Source organism: Talpa occidentalis, unplaced genomic scaffold (assembly GCF_014898055.3).
Source record: "Talpa occidentalis isolate TD23 unplaced genomic scaffold, MPIMG_talOcc4v2.1 talOcc4.12, whole genome shotgun sequence".
Taxonomy (NCBI): domain Eukaryota; kingdom Metazoa; phylum Chordata; class Mammalia; order Eulipotyphla; family Talpidae; genus Talpa; species Talpa occidentalis.
Genome location: NW_023601212.1, coordinates 62,018,365 through 62,036,140, shown reverse-complemented (window position 1 = coordinate 62,036,140; position 17,776 = coordinate 62,018,365). Strand labels below are relative to the sequence as shown.

The 17,776-nt window shown below is 33.9% G+C and overlaps 1 protein-coding gene and 1 long non-coding RNA gene across 4 annotated transcripts in view; one reads left to right on the top strand and one right to left on the bottom strand.

The window, feature by feature from the left end:
• The window catches only part of LOC119240075 (uncharacterized), a 31,815-nt gene extending 27,908 nt beyond the window's left edge, over positions 1-3,907 (bottom strand). The window contains exon 1 of the long non-coding RNA XR_005124072.2: positions 3,807-3,907. This is a non-coding gene — a long non-coding RNA (uncharacterized LOC119240075). The remainder of the gene's footprint in view (positions 1-3,806) is intronic.
• Positions 3,908-3,957: 50 nt separating this feature from the next.
• Positions 3,958-17,776, top strand: part of MROH9 (maestro heat like repeat family member 9) — a 50,253-nt gene continuing 36,434 nt past the window's right edge. The window contains exons 1-6 of one of the 3 annotated variants that reach the window (XM_054693481.1): positions 3,958-4,072; positions 4,691-4,759; positions 7,571-7,655; positions 9,737-9,783; positions 13,890-13,969; positions 17,450-17,585. In XM_054693481.1, the coding sequence (XP_054549456.1) occupies positions 7,604-7,655; positions 9,737-9,783; positions 13,890-13,969; positions 17,450-17,585 (315 nt within the window). In that variant the 5' untranslated portion in view covers positions 3,958-4,072; positions 4,691-4,759; positions 7,571-7,603. Of the gene's footprint in view, positions 4,073-4,690; positions 4,892-7,570; positions 7,656-9,736; positions 9,784-13,889; positions 13,970-17,449; positions 17,586-17,776 lie in introns of those variants that run through there. The other 2 variants (XM_037504436.2, XM_037504438.2) reach the window with 2 other exon arrangements.

The following is a 17,776-nucleotide window of genomic DNA, read 5'->3' as shown; positions in this document are numbered from 1 at the left end:
CACATGGGGGCAGCTGTTGAAATTTTAGATATAATTCCCTAGAGGGATTTCAGCATTTGAGTATTGGGATTTTAACCCTATGTTTTAAGAGTGAGGCCAAAATACTTTGTGAGTTTTGTGAGCTTATTTGGTTATTTCTCTGTTAAAAACTGACGTCAACCTACATGACTTCACACACTATGCAGATATGATAGAAAGGGTCTGAGACCCTTTCCTGAGGGTATTGAGCTGGAGAGAGGCCACTTTCCATTGTGTAATCTAAACGTTGAAATTTCAGGTTTTTGCCATTAACATGGTGAATTGCACTCACCTGTTTTGCTTCCCTGGTTATACGAATGCCTGCAAGTTTTACCTCTAGTGACACCTAGTGGTTTCGTGTGGTAATAAGAACATGGTTTAAAGCTGTTAACTGGCTCACAGGAGCAGAGAAACTGGGCTGGCATTTGTTTTTTCATTACCCTTGTCAAACAGTCATATGAGAAAAAATGACATTGTCGTATGGCACTTTGGAGTCTCCCACTTCCTATTTGTGAAGTAGAAATGTGTGCTGCCACAACACCCAGTATCTCTAGAAGGGAGGGGCTATGTTCTTTCTAGAGCTGCAGTTGCCAAGCGGCTCCCTTCCTCTCATTTGGAAACTATGGAGGTGTCGCAAACCAACACTGTGCAGAAAAAGAAAATAAGCAATGTCAAAGTGTCCTTTCCCTGACAAGAACAGAAAAACACTATGGAGATTTTTAGATAGGAAAAAGCCAATAATTCATATTTTTCTGTCTAGTTTGAACTTGAGATTATTTAAAAGCAAAATGAATAACAGAATTTGGCATTCCAGATTTGAAACCATTTCCGAATCATATTATAACAAACCCACTGGTGGTTCAGCAGTTATTTATCTTACTCTTGACTTTTGTTTTCTCTCCACCCATAGATTATAGAAAATCGGACAGAGTCAACTGAATTCCCAGAGAACAGAGGAATCCAATTCATTATGATTTTTTCTTCTTTCTTACTGTTTTAAATCAAGAAAAGTAGAAAAAATAATATAGCATTTACTCATGCATCTAGATTTTGTTTTATAAAGTAAAGCATTATTGAAAAAGCTGGACTTGGTTTTTTGTGTTTTTTTTTTTAATTCCAATTCTGTTCCCCATCAGTGTCATATGGTACTTAGCCTCCCAAACCATGTTTTGTGAAAATAACTTACTCTCTCTGTGCACCTATAAAAATATCATTCAGTGTCTTTATTTTATAGATATTATTATACTACAGGTATCATTCTATAATTTTGTCTTTTAATTATCCATGTATAGATATCTAAGTCCATTATTTTAGCTGCTGACTTCCACTGTAGGAAGAAAGCACAATTTATTAGCCCATGGTCCTACTGCAAGAAATTTTTCCATTTTTTTCTATCAAAACCAATTTTGTGCAAATATTTTTGTAATGGTGGACCTATAAAAATATGCTCCTTTGTAAAAACAATGAGAACACTAGTCAAAGTTGACATTCTCATAATGTGGAGAACTAATCAAAGATTGAAATCATTTAAGGAGTATTTATTCAAAAACATGACTGAAAAGGGCCTCCCTTGTGGTGCAGGCAGTTGAGCGCTGCACTGTGAAGCTGTCCACAGCCTCTGCAGTGCGGGTTCAATCCTGGCCAGCCAGCGAGAATCCCACATGCCTCAGCAGACCTCTTCCGTCTTGCACGCTGCTCCCCTCAGCAGTGTATTTCATCAGTCTGCCTGTTCTGTTCCCCACTCTGTCTCTGGTGAATCCTCTCACCCTCCCACGCATCTGGCCTGTACCCCGGTTCTTGTATAAATAAATAAATCTTTAAAAAAAAAAAAGACTAAAAACCAACCATCTCAAATCCATAGTAGCTGTGAAAATAATCATCATCACTACTACTAGAGAGAGCACTATAGGTTTATAGTTCCCCCTAACCCCCGAGCCTCGAGGGAGCCATCACTATTTGACTCCTTTGTTATCTCCCCGAAAAAGTAGCGCTCACATCACTATGTTTATTTTTTTTATAACTTATTTTTTTAGTGAATCAAATATAGTCATAGCTCCTGCAGGATCAGAATATTATAACTACTTGCTGCATGTCTCAGGGTACAAACTTACGAGTTGACCTAAGCCCAGGCCTGAATGTTTGTGTTCCTTCAAAATTCATAGTGAAATCCTAACCCCCAAGACAATGGTATTAGAAGGCAGGGGTCTTTGGGGAGTATTTTGTTTATTTTACCTGATGAGAGCTCCTTCAGTGCAAGCAGCTCTATTCTCAGAAGGTTTGTCAAAACCAGTCATTGGTAATTGTTTAATGATGCATCTGCCTGAGGTGACAATACCAATAGGCACAAATAAAAAACTGACCAAAATGGAAATTTTGGGAATGAGATTACTCACAAGAGAGTTTGAAAATTCTGACATATTCCTGGGAAGCTAGAAGGCATGCTCTTATGCAGGACTCTATACACACCAAGGAAAGACAAGAGAAAGTTCTAATCTCTCACCTCTGGGTGACCTTGGAGCTCTTTGCAATCTGGAAGTAAAGGCTAAGGCAGTTGTATAAACTGGAAATATGGACATAATTCCACAATACATTCTGAGCCTCTTGGCAAAGGCTGAGGACTTACTGGTTGAAAGTCTAAGAAAAAATTCATCCAGTCTCCTAATGACTTCTAAACTAACTAAGCAAAGAATTCAATGGTCACACATGACAAAAACACAGACTTGACAGAATTAGTTCAGAAAAGTCCTTACCTTTACAAAATAAAACCAACAACTGTAGCAACAAGCATAGCAACCAGTTCTGAAGGGGAAAATATGATTTCCAGAGCCACCATATTGCACTATTTAGAATATGCAGATTTTAATTAAAATCATGACACACACAAAGAAAAAGGGAATTACAGCAATCAGTAGAAACTGTCCCAGAGGAAACAGGATGTAAAACTTACTAGATAAAGACTATTAATAAACCATTATAAATACCGTGAAAGAGCTAAAGAAGCCATATCTTTGAAGAACAATGGAATGCAATTTGGCAGTAGAAAGGAATGAAATATCAATATTTGCTAGAATAGAGATGTATTTTGAAAGGATTATGCAAAGTAAAGGAAGTGAGTCACAATAGTCTATAAATTGTATGATGCCACTTAAATGAAGTGTCTAGAATATGCAAATAGATGAGAACAGAAAGTAGATGGGTGTTTGCCAGGTGCTGAGGGAGGAGGGAGACAGGGAGTGACTGTTAATGGGCATGGGGTTTCTTTAGGGGTTAATGAAAAGGTTTCAAAATTAAATAATTATACTGGTCAAGTAAATATGAAGAAATTGAAAACTACTTGTATACTTTGAAAGAATGAATTTTATGGAATGTGTATTATATCTTCATAACTCTTACAAAAGAAGTATCTTTCCATGTCTCCTGGTTCTCAGATTATACAAATATTTCTACAATTGATGGATCTACAATTGGGTTGAAGATTTTCAATTTTTCAATAACTGAACAGATGACTCTACAAAGTAGTTATATCCATTTATACCCCCTTAGTAGTATGAGAAAGTTTCGGTTTGTTTTTATCCTTGCCAATATTTGAACTTATCGGTTTTAAATTTTTAATTATCTTTATATATATTATATATATATATATTTAAAATATTTCATTGGTTACATTTCCATGTCTTCAAGGAAAGTTAAATAGTTTTAATGGTTTTTTTCAAGCATAGTTTTCCCCTTCTATGAATTATCCATATGCTTTGTCCAAATTCTATTGGGATATTGATTTACACACCTACCTTTCAGTGCTAATGACATAGGAACCACAAGCTTCTCTCCCCAATAGCAACCAGTGAACACAGTAGCAACTTGGGCATGTCAATACTTTCTAAGGCAAGAACCAAATCCATTCCAGAATGGAATCTTTGAAATATATTGTTGCCATGACAAGTGACAACAATAAGATAGTTTGGTTGATGATTATTTATTTTAATTTGGGATAAAAGATAAAATACTTGAGTTTCTCTTTTTCATCTTTCAGCTAGTGCAGAGAATTTATATACCAGTAAGTAATTTTTCTCCTATTATTTTTTTACTTAGTCTTTTTTTGGGTTCTTTTAACCTTATTTTTAAATTTTAAAAACCCTGTCTTTTTTCTACTCTGTTTTCTTAGTTTTTGTTATATTAAAGAATTATAGATATATTAGAACTAACCACACCATGGGCCCTCTTCTAGAGTTCTGATCAAATTTGCCAATAAGAAGAGTGCATCTTTGTTAATGCTAAATTCTTCTTTTCTACCATGTGGTCACATGACCCTCCCTTGCAGTCATCTTGAGCATGTATGCTAACTACGACCATCTAAAATTCCTATAACTTCACACCCACCAAAGTTTTATATCAAAGTTTGATATGTATTAAAATAAATCACAGACATGTATAAAGATAGAAGAGCAGAAATTATTTCATGGAGAACATTCTAGGCCTGTCCTAACATTTCTTCATATAGGTATTTTAATCCCATGAGAATATTAAAGAACAAACTTTTGCTAGACCAAAGAGTTTGATGTATTTAGTGAAATGTGGACTCTGAAAATAACAATGGAAGCCCTATAGTAATGGACTAAGAGTTGAATTGTGTGTAAATATGATATCTCTGATACGCTTTTGTTCACGTGTTTAGATCCAAGGATATCTCCCTGGGAAGATGTCTGCTGCTTCTCTTGCATGACAGAGGCATGAAGAAAGCAAGGTGAACAACTTTGATGGAGAAGTAGAAATGGAGTGTACCCGTAAAGCACTTTCTTTGGCTATAGTTTTCAACCAAGGATAAGTTGGTGAGGTTGACCAAAAAAGACATCACAAAGATACACCATTGTTGCTGGTGAGTCAGAATGGATAAGAGCAATTCTGCAATTGCTCTGAAGCGGCCAGGATCTAACAGCCGGGAAAGAATAACATTAAAAGAGCACATACAGCTCAGAGTCAAGAGGAAAATTCCTCCTTATGAAAATCCAGCAAACATTTGATGTGAGAATAACTCATCTGCTTCCATACTGTATAGTAATTAAAAAGGAATCCATAGAGGATATAAGCAAAGATTTTACAAGAAATAAAAAGCAGGCAAGAAAGTAATATTAAAAAAAAAATCAATGACAGTTAAATAATTCTAGAAAAAAATACACCACAGAAGAAAAGGATTTCTTAGAGTTTCATAAAGTAGTTTTATGTATAAAGTATGTTCTCAAAATAGAGATCAGAGAACTTAGGAGAAAGCATTACAGTGTAAGAAAGAAGTGCATGAAAATGATTTTCTCACAAAAACAAAGCCAAAATAAACATTGCTAAAAGCCAGGTAAAGAACATGAAGTGCAAGATTGAGGTAAGCTAGAAAATGTTTAAAAAGGAGATCAAGTATAAGCATAACTAGTACCAATAAATAGAGAAACAAAATAACAGAAGAAATTATTTATGTAAATGTTTTATTAATGTTTAATGTTCATAAAAATTTAATGTTATTAAACTTTTCATGAATATAAAGACTGAAAAGCAGATTAGGTCCCTACAAAAATTAACTCATGATAACCATGAGCTATAACTCATGAGCTATAGCCTAGTAAATGTATTGGTTTACTAAGATAAAGAATGCTTCAGAAATTCAGGAAAAGGAAAATGTTCAATGAACTTCCATAGGGAAAAAAATTCAGCTCTTCTAAGCTTTTTCCACAGCAACATTATATAACAATGAAATAATGCCTATAAAATCCTTCCAGAAAATATTGTAGCACAAGAATGTTATATTCAACCCAACTAAGGCTGGGTGAGTATAACATTTTAAATGTAAAAGTACTCAAGAATTGTGATTTCCTTCTTAGATTACTAGAAAGTAAACTTTAGCTCAGCAAGAACTGAATGATAGTGTGCACTGAATTTAAATGTGAGGAAAAGACATGAAAGAAAGTAGGGATTATTATGACAGAGCTGAATGTAAGTATTATAAACCCACCCACCCCCCAGTATAGAAATGATAAAACTTACAAGTGCTAATAAAATAAAGATAAGGGGGCAAGTACATTGCTTTGTTTCATTATTAAAATCTAGGAGTTAATAAGTAATGAAGGAGTTAATAAGTAATAAGTAAAATCAAGGAGTTAATATGAGATGCACTAAGTAATTTAATCAACTAAAATTTAATCAACTAAAATCATATGGGTAATGAGGGAGGAGAGGAATTAGAAATAAATAAATTTTATCTTTGCTCATAGTTGAGAACCAACAGGTTCGATTCAAAGTTTTAAGGAATAACTATATTGCAGAAGTTATAGTTATCTTAATCATAATTGCAACAGAATACAAAGCTTTCATATTAAATAAACACACAAACATACCATATTACACATACACACACACACACACACACACACACACAGAGAAAGGAAGGGGGAAAATACCAAATACTAAAGAGCTTAAAAGTAGCAACACCAACAAAGGAATAACATAAAATATAGTGACAAAGCTAAACCAAAATCTTTTATATAAATAAATAAAAATGGATTGAACTCAATTATAAAGAGAAAATATTCTGGTTAAATTATGAATAAAACCTAAATTATGAATAAAACCTAGTGATTTGTTACACACTGGAGACATTATAATACAAAATACTTCAAAAACTTTTAAAAATGTGGGAAAAAAGCACACCAGGAAAATATAAAACAATAACAACACAAATTAGGAGTTGGGGGTCTTAATTCATACTATCTTAAGTTTCAGGCTTGAAAGCACTAGATGTGATTGTGTTTTAAAACATCACATAATGAGAAAGTTATGATCCATACTGAAGATAAAATAATTATAAAAATCTCTATGATTAAAAAATTTAACCCCAACATGTCTATCTCTTAGTATCTATGCCTTCTATAAATCCCTCTACTTGAAGATGAAAAATTTAGGGAAGATAGGGCTGAAGCTCTAAAAAGATGGGCTGATTCTGTGCATAAAATGCCAAAAGGAATTTTACAGTAATGAAAGTTAGTGGTTAGTTGACTTTGAGTTCATCAAAAGGAATATTAACCAACTGGACCTAACATAATCCTATGAGTCCTTGAGGTGAAAAGCAGAAGTCACATATTGGTCATGTAGGAAGATCTACACATGGGGCTAAGTGACAAGGAACTACACACAATACCTAGAGCTGAGAGATGCCCTCACGGGCCAGCAAAACAGGTCTCTCATCTTACAGCTCCAAGAAACCAAATTTTGTCCATGTAAGTGACCTTGAACGAGGACCCTGACCTCAAATGACACAGCAGTTGACAATGATTCCAATCATTTGAGACCCTGAGCAGAACCTGACCTTCTTACCCACAGAAACAATCTAATGACAAATGGGTATTTTTTCAAACCATTAAGTTTGAGCTAATTTGTTACACAGCAACAGAAAATTAATGCAATCTACATACTATATAACATAGTACCATCAAAATTAACAAAGCAAAACAAAGCTATGAGGACATTGTTGGTTTGCATACTAATTACAAAGCGTTCTTTTCAATGTTCACAGTGGCAAGACTTGGTTGAATTCACCTCTGTCAGCATGGCATCAAAGCATCCTAAATTAATTAGAACTGCAGGATACAGAGACAAATGTAAGTGTGTGTATATATGTATGTGTATGAAAGAGAAAGAGACCTGAACATCAATCTTTTTCCATGAATGACCACAAAAAAACTTTAATGCCCACAGAATGTATATTCATAAAAGATAACCACGTAATTTATAAATTTCTATATAAATTCTAAATGTAGAAATATTTTTTGATTACAAGAAATTAGAAAACAATAACGAACTGATAAATAAAACAACCATTGAAACTGTTCTATTTTAAATAATTCTTGGGTCAAGGAGGAGGTTAATTCAGAAATTACAGATTATTGGCAATATTGTGTATCAAAACCTGTAACATGCAGTCAAATGGGTATGCAGAGAAAAATTCAATCTTAGATTACTCAGAATAATAAGCCAGGAAGAGTGAAAATAAATGGACGAAATATCCACAATAAGAAATTAGAAAATTAATAATAAAACCAAGGTAGGCAGCATGAACAAAAGGCATACATAAAGACAAAGTTGAATCCTGATTTGATAAGAATTGATTTAAACATTTGTAGAAATAGTGAATAATTTCAAAATCTGATGCTTTATATGATGACACTTCATTCTATGATATTTTCTTTCCCCAAAAAACCTATATTTGAGTCTAATTCTGAGAAAAACACCAAATAAATGCAAATTGAGGGACATATCACAAAATACCTGTATTGGTCAAACTGTCCAGCTCATGAGGAAGGAAAGATTATAAAACAGACCAGAGGAAACTAAGGAGACATGATGACTAAATGCAATATGGGATCCTAGACTGGACCCCGGAACAGGAAAATGATATTAGTGGAAAGACAGGTGAAATCCAAATAAAGTCTACAGTTAATAAAATGGTGCCAATATTAATTTGGTATATGAGAAAGGTATATGAAAGGTATATGAGAGCTCTCCATTTTCTCTTTGCAACTTTTCTTAAATCCAAATTTATTCCAAAGTAAAAAAAAATACTTAAAAAAATAATTACCAAAGACCTAAAAAGTCTAAATAGGACAATTAAAAAGGAATAAAAGTAATCATTAGATGGGCACCTTCTCCACCAAACAAAAGCATACCAAGCTTAATTGTTTACAGAAGAATTTTACCAAACAATTCAGTAACTGGTAACTCCAATTTTAATCAATTCATTCAGATAACATAGAGAAATTCAGAAGGCATTCAAATTCTTTTCCATGAAGTAAATAACAAACACAACATAGTCCACTTTGAATACATCTATTTCTTCCTATTTTCTAGTAATTCTAAATGGACTGTCCAGCAGTGACAGATGGTAGTAGTAAGAATGCTTATCTTTGCTATAATCTTTAATGAAAATGCTTCTAATTGTTTCCTCATTACAACTAGTCCTAGTTTTTGTGTTTATATATCACATTATAAAATTAATCACAGATCTATGTTATTAAGAATAGATTTAAGGCCTCCCCTGGTGGTGCAGGCGGTTGAGCACAGCACTGTGAAGCTGTCCGCAGTCTCTACAGTGGGGGTTCAATCCCGGCTGAGCCAGCGAGAATCCCACATGGCACAGCAGACCTCTCCTGTTGTGCCCACTGCTCCCTTCTGCAGTGTATTTTGTCAGTCTGCCTGTTCTGTTCCCTGCTCTGTCTCTGGTGAATCCTCTCACCTTCCCGGACATCTTCCCGGACAATCTGGCTTGTACCCGATTCTTGTATGCATGAATAAATAAATCTTAAAAAATAAAAGAATAGATTTAAAAATTATCAGAATTTTTTAAATTTACCAGACTTTTTGGTTTAAAATTATGTAAATTTTCTTTTTTAAGCAATCGATGTTAAGAATTAATTGGTTCACTTTTATTGTATCATCTTTGGGGAAAAATACCACCTGTTTATACTTTATTGTTCTTTTAACATGGTTCTATATTCTGTTTGCTAATATTTTTATTAAGTGTTGTTCAGTAATATTCATAGTGAATTTGTCTGAAATTTTGAAATCTCTGTGTGTGTGTTTACGTGTGTTTGGATGCATACTATCCGTCAGGATATGTCCCACTAATGCAATAAGAGATAATGTTCATTCCCTTTTAACTAGTCTCCTCCTTCTCCCTAACTAGTAACTAAACTCCAGATTCTGCAGAGCTCTTTGAAATGGCACCACGTGGTAAGTAATGCTCTAATAAGGCCAATAATGTAAGTGAAAACTTTTAAGGAAAAAATAACTTCTTCGCTGTTTCTCTACTTCAAGTCTGTCATAGTTAATATTCAACTGCTTTTACCTTTTTTTCCTCTCTGAAGAATTGGTTTTTTCATCCTCTTTTGCCCCTGGAAATGACCTACCACACTAGTTCAAAAAGATAAAAGTTTTGACCTATCTCACTCTCTTTCTCCCCGCCCCCATCTCCTGGTCCTCAACAACCTAAATCCTTCCTTCCATCTTTACTGTGGAAATGCTTCCCGACAAACAGGGTCAGAGGTAATGACCTACAGAAAGAGGATAAGAAGTTATGCCATAAGCGGGCAAAAAAATGAAAATTATTATTTCCTGTTCACAGCTCAACCACAAAGAAATAAAGACAGAAAAAAAGAAGGAAGCAATGAGAGAGAGAACACTCTTACCCACTGAAATAATGAGAGTAGCTAATACATCTAAAATATTTGCAATATGTTAGGCATGTTCTGAATGTTTCAGTCAAATAACCCATTTAATGGTCACAATGGCCCTACAGAGTAAATACACTGTGTCCCCATTTGTCAAATGAGGAAACTAAAACAGAAGTGACCTGCCCAGGGCCATATAAGTACCAAGTGACAGGAAACAAACCCACAAAGTCTTGTTGCAGAATCACTGGTTTAAGCACCAAGCTATACTGCATCGACCCTAAAACCCAGTTTGCCTACCCTGAAGATGAAGGAAGAACGTTGAATAAATGAATAAATGATGAGGTTAAAGATTTTAAATCAACAGGATTCAGTATTAATAAGGGAAGTGTTTTAATAACCAAAAGAGAGGGAATGATTTCACTAACTTTGGGAATAGTAGGTAAATTCATCCTGATGTAGCCTGCAGTGTTACAGCTCTCAGTACTCAGCCCTGGAAGTGTTGGCAGGGACACAAGAGCACCAGTAACAGCATCACCCCTTCAGTTAGGCACCAGCACAGACAGGAAGCCCAAGACACAAGGGTACTGGATATCGAAGCCTTCCTTTCAGATGCCCATTTTTCTAAACTTCTGATATCTGTTATTTTTAGAAAAAGAAGACATTTCTGTGAGTTAGATATGAAAGAAAAGATGCAGACTCACATAACATTCCAGAGGGCCAAGTTCAGGGCTTCCCTTGAGTATTTTTAGGATTGTTTGGAAAATACTAGAGAAGACTTCAAATTCCCTCAGAATAATGATGTTATGATAATTCCATTTCCCCTACTGGCTAAGGTAGCATCACAACCACACATTATATGTATGTGATTAGAAACATCTTAGATTCAAAGAGAGATTTACTAGTCAAATTGGCATGATTCCAAATTTTCTGGCCAAGAATGACAGCAGATATTGAACAAAAGTGTCAATGATATAAGGGATGTATAAAAAGCAGATGGTCAGCACAGAAAAGAAAGCCAAAATAATAAATATAGAAGTTTAAGTCTCACCAGGCAGATCCTAAAGCTAATATTATGCAATATATTACTAAGTACAGATTTCCAGGAGTGTGACCATTTTATCATTTACTGTGAATTTTCAATGAGAATACATAATGACCAGGAAGTAATTGAAAATGAGATAAAAGGGAAATTTAGCCATATGGTAAACTAGAATAATAATTCTACTCCTTCAGAGGAGGCACCCAAACATTTCTGGGAACTCTGAGGAGCATATTATATATTCTGAACAATAACCCAAAGCCTCATTGCGGAAAAAAAGGTGAAATTCCCTCCTAATTCCTATAACTGGAGAACCAGTTCACGTATGTTAGATAATCCTTACTGTTTATCAATTGGCTTTCGGCACTAGTTAAACGTTAGTGGTACACACAGTGCGTGTGAAAGCAGGCCTCTAACACACGTATAGGACAAGCTGCGAATTAGCGAATCAACAAAAGATGTGATGCTGACGTGTTATAGGGGGAACAATAACCCAGCTATAGAGTTAGAGTGACAAATTTAGCTCCATGAAAAAAAGAAAAGCTATAGCTAACACAGGGCAAAGCAAAAGTTCCTATTATGATAAATCAACTAAATGACAGCAAGTTCCAGGGTTGAGTTCACTTAAAAAAGTACTTCTCAATCTTGGGTGTACATTGGAATTGCCTGAAAGACTTTTTTTTTTTAAATACTGATGTCTGGTCTTGAGTATGGACCCATTAAATCTAAATCTCTGAAGGGGTGGTCAAGAAATCAAAATCAATGTTTTTAAGCCATTGTTCTCCACTGCCAGTTTTGAGAAACAGTATTTTAGATTTTAAGAATTGCAAATTAATTTCCATGGGCTTAAGTCCAATGAGGAACTGGTCTATTAGAAGTTCCTCTTGAGGCAATAGTCCCAGAGGATCATTCTCAGACAGAAATAATATATTCTATTAGTTGCTGCTCAAGAAAATAGGGATTAGGAATTTTCTGGTCAAATTGAATGAAAATGGTGACAAAGACCTTTGCTTTCAAAATAGTCAAATCACCATGATTGTTTCATATCACAGTAAGAGGTGTCTGCCGACAGAAGGCTTTTTGTTCTATGGTAATAGTGATGTTTAATGTGCTGATGTGCAACATAGAAAGAATTCTCTTATAAGTAAATATGATCATGTTTAGTGATATTAGGAAGTGCTTTATGGAGAGGGAGTGTTTGAAAATGATAAATGTTCTGTTTTCCAGGAAGGTAATAACAAGATGCTTATGCCTAGTAGGGAAATGCTATTTTTTTAGTTTGGCTCCTGTCGGGAAGTTTCTCATTAGTCCGTGTAGAGTGCTTTACCAAGATGTTATCGTGTAAGTGACTTAAATGACAGATATTTACTTTGCACTGTTCTTCAGGCTGGGAAGTTCAAGATACAGAGTACAGCAGATTCAGCAAGTAGCAAGTTTCTTTTCCTGGTTTTTAGATGACCTTCATTTCCTTGTGTCCTCACGTAGTGGAGAGAAAGCAAGCTCTTCTGTGCCTCTTGTTATCATGCGGCTCTACCCTCATGATCTCTCCTAAACCTAATTATCTCCCAAAGGCTCCATCTCCAAATAGTATTTCCCTGTTGATTAGCATTTCAACATAAGAATTTTGAGGGAACACAAACATCTAACTCACAATGTAGACTTAATAGACAGACAGATGGCGCTGTGCATCAAGAGAGCTTTCACGTCCCAAAGAAGAAAAGCAAAATCCCATAAAACTCAATATTGGCGACAGAGCAGCAACACTGAGCAAATAGAGAAGGGTGTTTCTTAGGGTGGTAAGTAATCAGGAGCAGGCAGCTGCCTGTGCATTAGAGGGAATGAATCACCATTGAAATATCATTACTGCACAGCAGTACCTAAAAGAAAGTTTTGAGTTATTTCAGAAGTAGAAACTGAGTGTTTCTAAAAACTACTCGTGGACTTGATAGGAGAGAGGGACATTGACACAGAGGCTTGAATAAACAAGAATGGGGACCTATTAGGCTTTCTCCAGTTCTTCAGTTACTTGTGGAATTAGAAATTCTTAATGGAGTCCCATTTATTGTCACTTTTATAGTTATTACTAAGTTCATTTATTTTCTTACATCGTTGTTCATTTTGATACAGTATTTGATTTCTTCCATGAGGTTAAATAGTTATGTTAGAGAGCTGTGTACTTACCAGTCTGTGATCCTTATTTTATAGTGTGAATTTAGACAATGTCCCGAAAGGCCTGACTTAAATCACCCAATGATATTTTTATCAGGAGATTTCACAGTGAGTAGCTTGTATGTAACAGGTACAAGCAAAATGGATATATTATAAAATGAGAAAACAATATGTGAAGAAACTTCTAACAAAACTATCCCTAGAATTGCTATTTATATTAACACAGTATTTGGTTGCAAAAGACCACCATTGAGGCCAACATGCTATTGTGATTTAAATCACTATTCGTTTTCATCACCTGTGTAAATTCTTGAGCATAAATTCCTGTTTATGCTCATCCCTTCTGTTTATGCTTATCCCTTTGGTCTCTGTAAAAGGGAGAACTACCTATGATATTATACACCTCACAGTCTGTAATTGTTGATTTTTTTTTGTTTGTTTGTTTCGGGTTCTTACAGGACTGCAGGGCCTCCAGTCTATTGGATGCATACTCAGGCGTGTTGTGTCATCAAGCCATGATCCTATCCATGAACTCCAGGTATAAAAAACCATGATGCTCTTTTATTTCACTGATTATCTTTAAAATGTAATAGGTAAAAATCACAATTGTGGAAAATAAACTATTACTCCCAATTCCAATATCCTAATTCAGCAACTATTATTTCCCTCTTTCTCGTGATCTTTCCCAATCTATAATCCAGTTATCAAAGAAACATGAACAAGTCACACATTCAATTTCCTGCACCACTTTTAATTTTGACATTATTTTTATGTTATATTTTTATTTTATTTTATAATTTCATTTTAATGACAGCATATTCCCAATTTTTAATTTTTCAAAATTTTATTTTACCAGTATTTATAACAATCATTTTGAACACAAAAGATTTATCTCTGAGAGAAGGTTATCTTCTGGGAGAGAAGGTTCTGATTTAGACAACAAGCAACTATGAAAATGCCTTCTGCTGTATTATTTTGTACATGAAGATTCATTCTTGCTCTATCTTCATACACGTATCTGCATAATTTAGTGACATAAATACATTTTATTTGTTTCTATTAAACCCAATTAGTAACATGCTGCTCTTTTTTTGACTAATGGAGTCTTTTTTAATTTTATTAGTTTCTACTAAAGTCTTTCTTCTCTTTTTAAATCTTATTTGAAAGTTGCCAGTGAAGATTGTTGTATTTATTATCATCCCTTTTCCTCATTTTAAAATATATCCCTTTTGATTTATTTGAGTATATTTCAGTTCTTTCAAAGTCTTAAATTATAACTTAGTTTACTTTTCTCTCATTGTAAATGAGAAAAATTCTTGAGTATCAAGTTTTGTAAATATCTTAAATTTTTCTAATTTTTGAAATGTATTTATCATTGTGCTATTTACAAGTGAGAACATAGATTCTGTTAACTTTTGAAACTGTCTATGACTGAATATTGATAAATTTTGTCAATATTTCATGGTAATACTTGTTCTATCACTCAATAAAATTTATTTCTAACTACTTATTAGCTATATTGAAAAAATTTCTTCTGCAGAATTTTTGCCTTTACCTACCGTATACTGATAATTGACTGCTTAAATCTTCTCTTGAAACTGTTTCCATTTCTCCTTGTAGCTTAATAAATGTTTATCCTTGTATCTTTAGTAATTTTCTTTAACAATTTGTTTCCTTTGTAGGCTTAATGAGTTTTATAATCTGTGATTTTAATTATTTTTTAGCAAACTTTTAACTTTGTTCCTATGTGGTTCGGGAGGTTGCACTCACATTATTTCTTTATTACTATGTCTTTTATTATTTTGTAATAATTGTGTACTATTAAATACTCTTTTATTTGAATTAAACATTGTGTCCTCCTACATTTGAATTTGAATTAAACATTGTGTCCTCCTACAATGGCCCTCTTGGTTTATTTCTCATAATGTTTAATATAGTTTCCCAAGCTTTTGTCAGTAGAAATCTACTTTTAATCAATTGTGATTCTTGAAATTAGACATGCAAAAATACCTACCTTGTTCTACTTATCTTACATAAGATATATTACTTTATAATAAAAATTAAAATATTTCCTAGTAAATTTTGGTAGATTTGTTCTACCTCTATTTTTGACTTTACTATTTGAAAGAAATATCTCAAAAATTAACAAAAACACATTCATACAGCAATTTAGTGAAAGCTTTTTTTTTTTTCCCTCAAGTTTCTATACTACCTCGTTGTACATCTTAGACTGTAAAAATATTTACACCACAATTGTTAATTCTGAGACGTCACTGGTTGTAAAATGCATTGGTAATTTAATAACTGCACTTTCAAAATAAGCTATAGGTAGACAATAATTGTATACCTGCTGACAGTTGCCCATGTTGACCCATAGATATACATGTGACTTTCTTCTTTAATATCATGTTCATATCACCAAAGATATTTAACTTTTTGTCTTCTTCACATTTAGAATTTGAAGATCCCTTTTCCATCAACAGTTTGCATGGAATCAGAGTATTATTTTATTTTCCTAATCCTTGTGCATATCTTGGTCCATTTTAGCATTTTTAGGACTGGAAATATGATTTCAAAGTACATCAAAAGACACTATCTTCATCACTATCTTCTGTTTCATCAAAATTTTAATTTATATATTTTTTTTACTAAACCAAATCAAAATCATAGATCCTGGAAGTTAGTACCTTCAACTGAAAATAGTTGTTTGGAGTCTGATAATCCATTAGAGATATGAATTAGCTAAATAAATCTTTCCAAGATTTGAAAATAATATATAGTTGACTCTTGAACATCCATGGGATTAGGAGTACTGATCCCCAAACAATTAAAAGTCCAAGTAGAACTTTGGACTTCTCAAAAACTTAACTACTAATTGCCCACTGTTGACCAGAAGCATTATGGGTAACATACATAATTGATTAACATGTTTTGCTTGTTATTTGTATTATATACTACATTCTTACAATAAAGTAAGTTAGAGGAAAGAATATATTTTTAAGAAAATTGTAAGGAGAAATGCATTAATAGTACTGTTCTGTAGTTATTTATATATTTACCTTATATTTAAAAAATTCACATAAAAGGGAACCCAAGCAGATCAAAACAATATTGTTCAAGGATGGACTGTGTATTTCAGGAGATTTTGTTTCAAGTGGCAGATTTCCAGTAGAAATCACAGGAGTTCCTACCTTACCACCTATACCACCATTTTTAAAAATAATTTTTAAAAAAAATTTTTTTAAGATTTATTTTTATTTATATAAGAGCTGGGGTACAGGCCAGAGTCGTGGGAGGGTGGGAGGATTCACCAGAGACAGAGTGAGGAGCAGAACAGGCAGACAGACCGAAAGCACTAGTGAGGGGAGCAGCGGGAGAGGCAGGAGAGGTCTACCTTGCCATGTGAGATTCTCTCTGGCCTGCCGGAATTGAACAGGCGCTGTGGAGGCTGCGGACAGCTTCACAGTGCTGTGTTCAATCATCTGCGCCACCGGGGAGGCCCTAAAAAAAATTTTTTTTCAACTTAAAAAAATTAGGAAAGACCAGAATCTACGTTGCACATACCAAGGAATAATAATGGCGTCACAATTTATCTTTTTATCTACTGATAGGCGGTTTTCTTTTACAATAAGGTAGATGGAAGATCCACCCCAACATTAAAAATACTAAAATGTAAAAACAAGTATCACTGATTAGAGAAAAAGTAGTTCAACTGCCTTCGCATGGCTTTGTGGGCTTGGATGGAAATGTAAGCACTGTTTACATCATAATATCTAAGAAGAACTAGATTTTTGATGTTTAAATAATTGATAACTGCCATTTTTACATAGAAATCAATTCCTTTATATTTTAAGCACCGTTATCACTTTTGTGAAGATATTTAAAACCCATGTATTATATAAAGCCAAATTCTGGGCTTTATTTTCTAGTACATTCTCTCCTATCACTAGGAAAAAGCCACTGAAGTTCAGTTACATTTTTCCCTCCTCAAGTTAAGAGTAGCACTTTTTTTTGTCAGCTTTGTGGATCCCTTACTACAATTTAAATCTCAACTGAAGATAATAAAGTCATCTTTTCATATGGTGTTTTCTATGCCAACTATGGACAAAGTAATAGAAATGGGGAAAAGTGAAGATGATGAAGAGGACCTAGAGGTATGATTTTTCTTCCTTGAATTGCGACGTGACACTGTTATTCACCCTGAAACCCCACAGGGTGTCTCTAAACAGGTCATAATCTTTTTTTTTTTTTTTTTTTGGTTCAAAAAAAAACTACAATGTTTATTTAGCAATAACTTTTTTTCTGGTCTAATTTTTTTTCATTTTTATTTTGTATAGTTTCATCT